Source organism: Symphalangus syndactylus, chromosome 4 (assembly GCF_028878055.3).
Source record: "Symphalangus syndactylus isolate Jambi chromosome 4, NHGRI_mSymSyn1-v2.1_pri, whole genome shotgun sequence".
In the NCBI taxonomy this organism is placed as follows: Eukaryota; Metazoa; Chordata; class Mammalia; order Primates; family Hylobatidae; genus Symphalangus; species Symphalangus syndactylus.
In genome coordinates, this window is record NC_072426.2 from 34,282,454 (window position 1) to 34,296,074 (window position 13,621).

At 38.5% G+C, this 13,621-nt stretch overlaps 1 protein-coding gene across 2 annotated transcripts in view; it reads right to left on the reverse strand.

Annotated features, from left to right (window-relative positions):
• Positions 1-13,621, reverse strand: part of CCDC6 (coiled-coil domain containing 6) — a 119,151-nt gene that overhangs the window by 60,837 nt on the left and 44,693 nt on the right. For both annotated transcript variants that reach the window (XM_055274389.2, XM_055274390.2), the window contains exon 2: positions 2,199-2,348. In XM_055274389.2, the coding sequence (XP_055130364.1) occupies positions 2,199-2,348 (150 nt within the window). The remainder of the gene's footprint in view (positions 1-2,198; positions 2,349-13,621) is intronic.

Below are 13,621 nucleotides of genomic sequence, written 5' to 3' on the forward strand. Positions count from 1 at the left end.
GTACACTCAAAAATGGCTAAAATGGTAAATTTTATGTTATGTAAAATTTACCACAACATTAAAATAAAAAGCCTAAAAACCAAGCTGGGATGCATGACAGATTGTCTCAGGAACATGCTAACCATCCATCTGTCCAGATTCTACAAGCTGAATCACCAACAAGCTACAGACCCATCTAGAGATCCCCAATGTTTTCACAGAATCACACCTCATACTACGCCCTTTCTTTTGGCTGAGGGCAAACATAAGATATGCCCGCATGAAGGCTAGGGCTACACATTGTATACCACTTTTGGAAATAACAGTTTATTTTGTTCAGTTTATATACCATTCAATCCCTTTAGAAAGATCCACTATCCGCTGAAAAATTTTTCCAAGTTTTTAGTCTATGATTTTTCTCCTGACCAAGAACTACTGTTTTAGGTATAAGAATTATGAAAACACAATGACTACATTTCTATGTCATAGCATTACTTAGAGGATGCTTGGAGCTTCAATTTTAAGTTCAAGCCTTCTTACAACAAGTATACAACTATAAATAACTTCCTTTGCTGTTGCATTATGTTCTTATGTTTTCATTCTTATGTTCTTATGTTTTCATTCTTTTTTAGTATCTTATTTTAAGGAACATCAATATCCTTAAAAGGTAGGTAGGTTACATAAGTGAATGAGAGGCCAATTACAGACTATACAATCACTCATAGTGGAGATACATAGAGAAAAGGAACATGATCTGGCAACGTCTTGACTGTCCTATAATGTACTTTGGTTAAAGACTCCAAAAAACAACTGTGTAAATTGAAAAAAAAAAAAAAAAAAAAGTTTCTTGCAGTGCCAAAAATTATGGCACCTGATTACACATACACTTAGGAAAAACAAACCATAATTACATCCCCATGATTCTAGAAGCACCAGGTAAAATAAGTCATTTAATGCTGCCTCAGTAAGACACACTAAAAGGTCAAACTAACCTTCTCCATCCATTTTTCTCTAAATCACAATGCAAATGAATAAATAAAAAGTTTCAGTACAAAAATTTTGTAGACAGTAATGCCTGGGTACCTATTCTTCACATTTCAGTAACTACCATATAAATCAAATTTTGTGCAAGATTAACAGTATCTTTATTCAGTAATTAAGTAGAAAAATGAGACTAATAGAAAGACAGGGGTAAAAGCTGCCTGGAACATGTTATGGTCTTAACACTAAAGTTGCCACATCAGAGTTTCCAGATCCTCTTACAGGATCATCTATGTGGGGAGGTAAGAAAAGAACTTAGGAAGATTTTTTAAAAAGCCTCAAATAACTTCTTATTACAACCTCACTAATATATATACTTCAAGCAAATTAATGAAATTGTTATTGATGACGTTAAAACATATGGGCGTGTTTCACAGACATCTAAAGACAAAATTGTAATAATGTTCTGATAATTTTATACCTGCTCACTATTTTGGGCAAGCTATGTTAAATAATGAAAACTCAATATCCCACTTATTTTTAAGTTCATACTAACCCACAAACTATTTCCCCTAAGCAAACTTTACCTTATACTTTACCAGTAAGCTTTGAAAGGGGGAAAAAAAAGGAGGGAGAGAGAATGAGCCTCTGAAGTAGAGAAACCAAACCTTCCTATATGTTTTGTGTGGCATCTTCTATACATTACTCGTGATCAACGTTGAGTTTTAATAGCAGTCTGATACTTGTTCAGTAACATATTACTCACCCATTTGAACATGGTTGATTGTGGGTAGTTTTAACTATCATGGATACCTATTTCCTAAAGATGTTTCACTTTATATCCTCATATTTTAGTGCAAAAGACCCACCTATGACTGCCAAAAAGTTTATGTACTCATAGGTTCAACATAAAAGGAGAAAAATTTCACATTTGGCATTAGTCCCCATACTTCCAAAATGCTACATTCAACATCTCATGCCAAGATCTTCTGCTCATCAGCAATTTTTTTGGAAATGCTCAGGGTACAAAATAGCTTACCTAACATATACAGATAAGCTAGAAAACTACAGTCTTGACTATTACAACACTGCCACCCTTACCTGGTATTTTGAATCTCCAAAGAACTTAAGCTACAACCTCATCAGCAAATGTTACAAGCAAAGTGCTATATCAAAGTCATTTTCTCCTAGAAAGGAAAACAGGCAGGGAAGATGAGGGAGTAGAAAAGATAATTTACCTGCATCAATTTTCTGGAGAGCTCATTAGTGAGGAACTCTTCTTCTTTCTCATAATTTACAGCAAGGGTTTCTTTCTCCTTCTGCAAAGCCTGAATTTTCTTGAATAAAGTGTTACTAATGAATTCTTCTTCCTGCTCAGCCCTGGCTTGCTGTTTAAAAAAAAAAAAAAAGGAAAGAACAAAACAAAACACATGTTAAGGAAACAGGAAATTTACTAACTGAAATATAGTTCTTATTTCCAGAAAGGGTACCCATTTTAAATAGAGCTCTATTTTTAGCTGTGAACCAACACACCCAAGAAATGCAAAACAGAGGAAGTCAGCAGAGTCTATAGAAATGAATATCACTATTATGCCAAAGAGCCCCCCTTTACTATGTGTGGTCCTTATTCTTGAAGTGATATTTCAAAGAAATTAGCCAAGATCACATTGCAGTTTTTATGAAACTGTCCCAAATCAATAACCAGAATACAGAAAGATCCTTCTAATGTAGCAGACGGGTCCAGTCCTGTGCTATGCACATCAATTCATGATAACTCTCACAGGTTGCTACATCTCGACAGTTTACAATTAAAGTATCTGGGCAACATTTTTTACTGGAGCAGAGCTCAACTCACTTAAAAGTAAAATTATATCACCTCCTTATGATGTCACTTAAAAGGTTTGGATAGGTTTGGATATGCCATTAAAAAGGCATTATGGGCCAGGTGCAGTGACTTACACATGTAATCCTAGCACTTTGGGAGGCAGAGGTGGGTGGATCACTTTGAGCTCAAGAGTTGAGACCAGCCTGGACAGCATGGCAAAACCCTGTCTCTATCAAAAATACAAAAAAGTAGCCAGGCATGGTGGCACATGCCTGTGGTTCCAGCTACTCGGGAGGCTAAGGCAAGAGGATCACTTGAACCCAGAAGACAGAGGTTGCAGTGAGCTGAGATCATGCCACTGCACATCAGCCTGGGTGACAGAGTAAGATGTTGTCTCAAAATAATAAATAAAATAAAAAATAAAAGGCATTACAAATGTACATGGACACATGTTCACTGAATAGCTGAATAATTACTAGAAAAAAAATTACACCAAATGGCTGAAAACTAGTTATTAGGAGGTAGTGGAAATCTAGGGGTGAAGGGTAAAGGTGGGTGAGAGGGGCTTCATTTTTTGCTTTATTTCCCTATTGGGAATTTTTTGGAGATGAAGTCAACAAGAGGGATTAGTGAATTTTACAACCAGAAGAGAAGGGAGTCAGGCATTATTCAATGGAGATGAAAATATTCTTCTGCAGATACCCTCCTCTCTCCCTGAAAAAAAAGTTTTAATAGATTAGGCTCATTATTATTCTGTCTAAACAGAAAAGCCTAACCATCTTTGAAGGAAATTAATCTTTTTGGAAAGGGCATCCATGTTTCTAACAAACTCAACTCTATTTAGAGAACTTTTTAAACCACAACATTTTGATTCATTTATACCAAATAATGCATTTGTTTTATCTGTCAAATCAAGGGAGGAAGAGCCACATGAATTCCAAGCCTCCAGCACCTGTCATTTATAATATTCCAAGAGAACCAGACAGGCAGAAGACAAAAGGGCACCCACATTAAACAATTACCACCTCTTACTGTAAAAGGCTCCGACAATCAATCCCAACTCTGGCAGTTTCGATTTCTGTATATACTCGCCAGCTTCCCCAATATCCACACACTCTAATATCCACGGTTTCTGTAGAGTCCACCCTCCCTGCTCCCCATCACTGTGGCCCTAGAGGAGGTATGCCAGCTTCTGGTACTGCTTGCTGAGCAAATTCTACAAAGAGAGCCACACATAGTACACAGACTGAAAAACAGAGCTACACAAACACAAACAGTGGAGGCTTTGGGAGAAGGCCCAGTACTCACACTTTTAAAGCCATTCTGGGGTAGTCCAAGAGAGCTAAGCAACAAAAACAAAATTCTTCAGCTAATAAATTTGTATTGCCAGCCAAGGCACCCAGTGAGCAGTCCATAGGGTCCCCCAGTGGTTCTCTTACATACCTCCTATTTCATTAACGCTTCTCAATGTTTTACTCTTTCCACTATAGTCAAGGAAAACTGCTGAGAACTCATACTTCTCCTCCCCCTTTACATCAATCCCCACTTGCCTTCCGAACTCTCAAACTTCAGGATTTCACACTAGTGCCATAGGCAGGAATCCAAAGTATTTATTTAAGACATATTTGACACATACATATCTAAGCCTGCCATCTATCCAAGCTACTTGTTTTTCTGGTTTTGACCGACAAAGTCCTATATGATTTGAATTCTGACTATTCTAAAAGTTAAAGAACAGAAAGGCTGAGAGGAACTGTAGTGCTCTTGCAGGTGATTCTAGACTTGGCATTCAAAAGGGTGTTTGCCATAAACTCATTTCATTATCAGATCAGACTCAACTTCTTGCACATTAACACACATTTAGTATTTTAGATAACTGGTAAATTTTATTATAAGTAGTAAAAGTGAAGTGGACTCAGAGGCTAGGCAGATCACCTTTCCCTTTATACAGGGGCCTAGAAGTGATAAATAGAAAATAACAAACTAAGAGATTATTCTTGTGAGAAGTTGAAAATCAACCTTAAGAGTTTATTTGTGAAGCCACCCATCCCCAACTCATCTAGCTACTAAGTCATAGAGACAGGAGATTTCACTGTAACATAAAAAAGAACTTTCAGTAGAAAGCAGATTGTGGCTCTAGGCCAGGCGCGGTGGCTCATGCCTGTAATCCCACCACTTTGGGAGGCCAAGGTGGGTGGATCACGAGGTCAGGAGTTCAAGACTAGCCTGGCAAAGATGGTGAAACCCCATCTCTACTAAAAATAAAAAAAATTAGCTGAGCATGGTGGTGAGTGAGTGCCTGCAATACCAGCTACTCGGGAGGCGGAGGTTGCAATGGGCCAAGATTGTGCCACTGCACTCCAGGCTGGGTGACAAAGTGAGACTCTGTCTCCAAAAAAAAAAAAAAAAAAAAAAAAAACCCAAAAAAGAAAGTAGATTAGTGGCTGAAGCGGAGGGGATGGGGAATGACTGCTCATGGCTACACGGATTCTTTTTGGGGTGATGAAAATGTTCTGGAATTAGGGCTAATACTCTGTACAACCTTCCCAATATACTAAAAACTACAGAACTATATACTTTAAAAGGGTGAATGTTACAGCATGTGAATTGAATTATATCTTGATTTTTAAAAAAGGACTCATAACACACTGTATTCATAGAGGACCAGTTTCCTTTGCATTTCTTCCCAAGGACAGCAGCAAAATGTAAAAATGAAGACAGCTAGGCCTGCTCTAAATGTGCCTTCCAAAGATGTGTTACGGGTCCTGGGAGGCCGAGGCTTTGGCAAACAAAATTATTCACTGTTTTGGAATAGCTACTTATTTCTAAGTGAAGCTCATTAATAGAAAATGCCACTCTCAGGACCACCGAATGAACATGAGAAACTGTTCTGGTGCAGCCTGTTAAAATCTGGCTAACTTAACAAAGGGTTAACATGGCCTAACACAGCTTTAATCACAGGCCTCCTTTAGCAAAGATTTTGCCAGTGCTTAGGTCTAATTGGGGGGTGTTATTCTGCCTCTTCTGGCATCTAAACACCCAGAGAAAACATCAGTACAAGATTTCCAGGTCCTCCAAACGTAAAACCCCAGCTCCCTCTTTTTCCAGTTGGTGCAGATCATCTTAGGAATGAGCATATAAACGAGTACAAACGGCAAAATGCTATATCCAGTACAGCCTCAGGTAAAAAAAAAATTAAATGGATACAGTGTTCTGACAATATGCATAAACTTAATTACCAGAGAATGAACTATGCATCATAAAAAAAGTATTAAGTGTCCATTTGACTTCTCCCTGCAGATTTCTCCCCATATTACATGCAGTATCATCACAATCTCTGTCTTAGTCCTGTTTGTTCTCCCCAATCCCAAGGCAAGACCTTTTATTCAAGCTGTAAAGCAAATTACCTTTCCAAGGTACTGCCCCAAAAGCAGCCAGCAAGGAGCCAGGTAGACAGTGGCCTACAAGCAAAGAAGCAAGACCCAGGTACCATTCACAAGGCATGAAGGTGCACAGAGGGAAGAAAAAACAGCCTACCTCATAAAATCTCATTATCAGGTTTATCAATATATTTCCTTTTTACCTAAAATGCTTGCAAGTCTCAGCATATCTAAATACATCCCAATTCAAAATTAAAAATCTATCTGCAAAGCTAAATAAATGAAGCAATGTTTACCTATAGCTCTGTAAATTCTCAAATGAAAATGTGAACAAAAAAATCAGGAACTCTTTGAAGGAAGAAACATTTTCCTACTGTTTTCTCTGTACGGTAGACTGGGAAAATCTGGAGGAAATAGAAAAATTTATGATATTTTCCTGTTCCATATTCAGGTTCTAGCTGCTATATTTAGAAATTAAATTTGGTATAATCATAATCAATTATTTGTGTAATTTAACGCCTTGCCCCTCACCCAGCAGTAATCACTGTCTGTTAATGTGAGGACTAGACCACAAAGCATCTCTTCATCATTCTTTTCCCATCCTACTAAAATCTAATAAAAAGGGAAATTAAAGGGAGAGTAGGAACAGGAGAAATTTACGAAGTCCTGTGGGAAAAATAAACACCAAAAAAATTACAGAAAATATTTTATCCTGAGTCACCACATATTTAGGCAACCACACTCTAAGTTAAATTAGCATAATTTTCTGCAGATAAGGAAAACACAGTTTGTTCTGACCCACTGCTACCATGACCTGAGCACAAATTTGATAGGAGATTCTAATGTGATTGTTTAGTGTTTCTGTTCTTTTATCAATGGCATTTTCGAGATCAAGGGTTAGTACAGAAAGAATTTTAAAACCCTTCACAATAGCACTCAACCACTGAAGAGAAAATCCAAGTGCCAAAACCAAAATCACATAGGGTGGTGCAATTCATAATCTAGTAAGCATAAGAAAAAGAACGGTTCTCCAAAGCAAGAAATGACAGACAAACATCTATTTGATAGCAGCCCTATGGATATGGTCAGAAGAAAGTTCAAGTGCCTACCAAGATAACACATTTGCACAGATTTTTTTTTTTAAAGAATTACTTTTAAGTTAGTTGATGACTTGTTTTAATAACAAAGAATCATGAAACTAAGACATCTTGAAGCTTTAAGAGTCCAGGCAGGCTCGATTTTTTATTCTCATTATTTAAGTTTACTAGTTTGTTGTCTAGTCACAAATTAATGATCTTAACATCTCAGTTTAAAATAGCATCTGAAACCACATTATTAGGATAGCAGGGACCACCCAACACACAGGCAACTGAATAAAAACTTGTTCTGTTTAAACTGTCCTTTCCTAGGTATACTATTGTACATAATGATTGTTCTGGGAGATGGTCAGAGTTTAGCAGAACCCCTCATGACCAATGGATGGCAACTCTTATAGGATTAGCTTGACTGTCAGTCACAGCAATGGGTTTATCAACACCAACCACTGTCCTGCAGACATCTGTTTAATATTTAAGTGCCGGTGCAGCAGGGGTAGGTAACAGATGACACAGAGGATAAGCCTGTATGTGCCTTTATTTTTTCTATTAGAAGAAGCAAGAAGAGGATTTCAGTCACATGCCTAAGAATTACAATTCTCCATTTAGTCTTTGGAAGCCCTAGACTAGTATACGCTTCCTCTGCATACTGCACACTAGCTCACAATAAAAGCAACTAATAGTTGATAATTGAAGCATTCGTATTATTTACTCTATTCCAGTATTGCCAGCAAGTCACCAATATACACAGGGATTGGAGCAGAATCATTATTAGCCTTGGCAAATGCACTAATTCTGCCTCAGATACTAAGCCTAGGTCATTGTTACAGGACTGCAGAGCAAGAGAGAAAATAGCACCAAAGAGTGACTTTCTGGATAAGAATTCTTAAGTTACTAAATTTTACCAACTGTGGTTTCTCTCAAACCAGCTTTCATGAAAGACCAGGTAGTCGTCACTGCCCACCCCCATCTGCAGCGGACAGACACACGTCCTTCTGGGCATGTCCTACTGCACATGACTAGAACACAGCTTTGCATACACACCTCATCGTGTCAGTTCAAAAACACTCAACCTGGTCCATGCCTGGTTCAAGAAGATGGGTCCACTGGTCACTTGCTTGGATACAGAGCAATGAAAAATTGCTAAAAAAGTAGCTAAATATTTACACTGGATTTATTAACTTATTTCCTTATGGGCAAGGGACACATAGTTGAAGTACTAGCCTGCAGACCACCCTTTAGAGGAGGTTCATAAACACTGTCAGACTTGACTCACACTGCCTGGTTTACAAGGTGGCTGTGCCTTTGTCCCCTAGGTTCTATGACCTAGGGGAGTCATAGAACCTCTTCAGGGTGCTGCTTTCTCCTCTAAAGTGAAAATAAGGGCACCTCCCTCTGGGTTAGTTGTGAAGATAAACTAATTCACATAAAGAGCTTATCCTAGTGCCTTGCACGTGTTAGCACTAAAAAGATACAAAAAGGGTTAGGGAGGGGACATGAACAGAAGGATTAACGAGAAAACAAGGAAGTTTTCTGGAAAAAAAAAATGTGTGTGTGTGTGTGTGTGTGTATGAAGGTAAAACAATCTTTTTTTTTTTTGTTTTGTTTTGAGATGGAGTCTCGCTGTCGCCCAGGCTGGAGTGCAGTGGCGTGATCTCGGCTCACTGCAAGCTCTGCCTCCCGGGTTCATGCCGTTCTCCTGCCTCAGCCTCCCGAGTAGCTGGGACTACAGGTGCCCGCCACCACGGCCAGCTAATTTTTTGTATTTTTAGTAGAGACGGGGTTTCACCGTGGTCTCGATCTCCTGACCTCGTGATCCACCCGCCTCGGCCTCCCAAAGTGCTGGGATTACGGGCGTGAGCCACCGCGCCCGGCCAAAACAATCTTATGTTGTGTTCTCAAACAAATCACACAGAAGACACAAACCACTATAAATAAGTTATAGCAGAAACAATCTATTTTGGATCCCATATATATGCACTAACTCCCCTAAATCCTCATCATTCACTAGGCTTCAGATATTCAAATTCTCAGAAACTATAAAATAACTTTATAAAACATTTAGAAAACAAAATATGATGATGAGCAGCAAGAAACTAACACAAAAGATCAGGCAGGTTTGAAAAGAAAACAGAACTTCTTAAAATAAATGTTTAGATTCATCTTGGGTTTTCCACTTCAATAGCAAATCTGACACCACCGAATAGCAAAAAAAAAATAACCAAAGACAAACCTAACAATCCAAAATATGGCACAAAGAAGCAAGATGATGGAAAATGAGAAAGATTATCAGAGCACATAGGGAGGAAAATGAAAAGATTTAATACACATGTAAGTAAAGACTAAGAAGACAAGTACAGAGAGAAAGAGGGAAAGAGCAACTGAAGATGATGGCTGGGAATTTCCTAGAACTAATGAAAGGCATAATTCTAGAGATACAGAAACCACCTCTTTGGGAGGCTGAGGTGGGCATATCACTTGAGGCCAGGAGTTCAAGACCAGGGTGCCCAATGTGGCGCAAGCCCATTACTACTAGAAATACAAAAATTAGCTGGGTGTGGTGGCGCACGCCTATAATCCCAGCTACTCGGAAAGCTGAGGCATGAGAATTGCTTGAACCTGGGAGGCAGAGGTTGCAGTGAGCCGGTTTTGTGGCACTGTACTCCAGCCTAGGCAACAGAGCAAGATTCTGTCTCAAAATAAAGTAAAATAAAATACCTTAAGCCACTCTGGGTGGAACAGTAAACCCTCCAATCCCAGAGTCCAGGCAAAAAAGGCACTGCTTCAGCATGAGAGGCATAAGCAAAACTGGCCTGTGTGTGAAGCAAAGGTAGGAAACCCTCCCATCCCCAGGACTCAGACACAGATCCAATGCCCTCGAGGAAAGGCTGGAAACTCTTCTGCCCATATACACGTCAGATTCAAGGCAGTTTGACTACCAGATGAAGAAGGGAAGAAGAATGATGAGGAGACCCTATCTCCATGACCCAGGTACCAGGGCCTACCTTAAACTGGATCAGAAGAACTGAGAACCATTCCCCTGCCTCTACAATGAGCCCAGATATGAGATCTAAACCACCAATGGTAATCTAATGCTGAAGAAGGGGCCAGGGCTAGATTATACTGTAGCTCAGGCATTTGAGAACTTCTAAAAAAGGTGAGAACATAAAGCAAGAACACTGAGGAAAGTGGGGCACTCCAGGCACTATTTTAAGTATAAGGTAACAGCAGTTCACAGCTGGAAGAATTAAAAACCTGTGGTAGAATGAAGGAAATAACACGAAGACCCAAACCCAACTCAATTACTGATCAAATTAACTCACAATCCCGTATACATGACCTAATAGAAGAAGAGGCGTGCTCATTTCTAGGCATAAAAACTGCTGGGCGCGATGGCTTACGTCTGTAATCCCAGCACTTTAGGAGGCCAAGGCGGGTGGATCACTTGAGGCTCAGGAGTCCAAGACCAGACGGCAACATGGTGAAATCCCATGTCTATGAAAAATTTAAAAAGTAAGCTGGGTGTGGCTGGGCACGGTGGCTCATGTCTGTAATCCCAGCACTTTGGGAGGGCAAGTTGGGGGGATCACTTGAGGTCAGGAGTTTGAGACCGGCCTGGCCAACATGGTGAAACCCCGTCTCTACTAAAAATGCAAAAACTTACCTGGCCGTGGTAGCGAGCACCTGTAATTGTAGGCACGAGAATTGCTTGAACTCGGGAAGTAGAGGTTGTAGTGAGCCAAGATCTCGCCACTGCATTCCACCCTGGGTGATGGAGTTAGACTGTCTCAAAAAATAATAAAAATAAATTAAAAAAAAAAAATCTGGGTGCAGTGGTGTGTGCTTGTAGTCCAGCTACTCAGGAGGCTGAGATGGAAGGATCACTTAAACCCAGAAAGGTCGAGGCTGCAGAGAGCCTTGATCGTGCCACTGCACTCTAGCCTGGGCAACGGAGTAAGACTTCATCTCAGAAAACAAAACAATTTACCTTGGTCTCTACTGGTCTTCTACATACGATGTCTGGCATTCAATCAAAAATTACCAAAAAAAAAAAAAAAAAAATCACAAGAATGTAAAAACAAAATCAAGATATAAGACAACAGAAAAGACTCAGAGATGACCTAAATGTAGGAATTATCATACAGTGATCTTAACCATGCTTAAGATGTTTAAAGATCTAATGGAAAAGGTAAACAACATACATAAACATATGGGAAATTTCACTGAGATAGAAACCAGAAGAGTTAAATGGAAATGATAGGAATTAAAAAACTAATCAGAGATGAAGAATTCCTTCAACGGGCTCATTAGTAGATTTGGCATGGCTTAAGAAACTTTACCCAGTAAACTGAAAGATAAGTCAACAGAAATTATTTTAACAAATAAATTGAAACAAAGAGTGATGGAGGTGAAGAACAAACAGATTACCCATGGGTTATCAAATGGTCTAACAATTCTTTTCTTCTAATACTCCAGTTACACTAATAAGATAGAAGACTTGATATGGCAAAAGTTTCTTCCAAAATTAATGAAACAGAATGAACCACAGATCCAAGAAGCTCAGAGAGTCCCAATCAGGATAAATTCAAAAGGAACAGAAAACAGACCCATCTCCCCAAATAATTATAATCAAACTACAGAACATCGAAGACAAAAAGAAAATCTTCAAGGCAGCCAGAGAAAAAGGACAGTATAAAAATAGTGAAAAGGCAGCTGTGAAACTGAAGGATACTTATAATACATTATAACAAACAAGTGACTCGTATCCTACATGAAGAACAACTTGATAAGGAAATACAACCTCTGGCCCAGCATGGTGGCTCATGCCTGTGAACCCAGCACTGTGGGACCCCGAGGCAGGTGGATCACCTGAGGACAGGAGTTCAAGACCAGCCTGACCAACACAGTGAAAGTCTGTCTCTGCTAAAAACACAAAAAATTAGCCAGGCATGGTGGTGCACGCCTGTAGTCTCAGCTACTCAGGAGGCTGAGGCATAAGAATCGCTTGAACCCGGGAGGTGGAGGTTGCAGTGAGCTGAGATCATGCCCCTGCACTCCAGTATGGGCGACAGAGCCAGGATCTGTCTCAAGAAAAAAAAAAGTATATATATGTATATATATATGTGTGTGTGTGTGTGTATATATATATATATACATACACACATACACACATGCATATATATGTATATATGTGTATATATAACCTCTTGTATGTACGTATACATATATACATGTGTGTATATATAACCTCTGATGGGAAAATAACATAAGCAGGCATTTTTAAAAATGAAGATTTGAATGACAAATTATGAAAAGTTCATAATCACCCTCAGAAGTAGTTAAAAAGATTTAAGATCACAATATCTGATTGTGATATTGTGATTAAGATCACAATATCTGACATCTCAGATTGACAAAAATTAACAAGTTTGATAATATCAAGTGTTGACAAGTATGAAGATCAGTGGGAATTCTTATATATGACAGTGTACATTGGTACAAATATTTTGAAAAACTAAATATTTTTGTACTCTACTATGTAGCAGTTCTACTGCTAGGTATATGCCCTACATAAAACTCTTCCATGTATAGAAGAAAGCAGTTGTAACATATTCATTGTGTTGTTAAATAAATTAAATTCATTGTGTTCCTTAAATAAAATACTGGAAACACCCCAAATACCTATTCAGAAGAAAAACAGTATATTCACGCAGAAAATTAAAAAGCAATGAAATCAAAAGAAATACGTTAAATACAATATGAATAAAGCTAAGAAACACAGTATGGTGTGAAAGAAGCTGCAAAAAAATACATTTTTTAATAAATTAAAGAAACAGAAGAAATGATACATTGCTTAGAGATACACTTATGAGATGAGGAGGTGGGAAGAACAGAATAGGAATGAAATTCATAAGTAGATGCAATAGTATCAGTACCATTCCTGAGTGGCAGGAATCCAGGTGCTCATTTTGTCATGCTTTATAACTTACACGTGTTATATGGTCCACTTATTCTTTTGTTTGAATAAAATATTACGTAATGAAAATGTTAAACAACGTTATAAATATAACTTGGTGGATAAATCATTTTCCCTCTTAGAATTCATAGATGTTACAATACAAAGCTCAAAAATATTATGCTACACGATAGAAGCTTGATGCCAAAGACCACATATTACATGACCCCATTTATAGAAAATGTCCAGAATGGGCATATTTATAAAGACAGAAAGATTTGTGGTTGTGTAGGATTGGGGCAGGGAAGGCTGGGTGGTGGGGAGAGGGATAGCCAGTGCTAAAACTAGATTATAGTTCAACTCTGTAAATATAATAAAAACCACTGAATTGTACATTTTACATGTG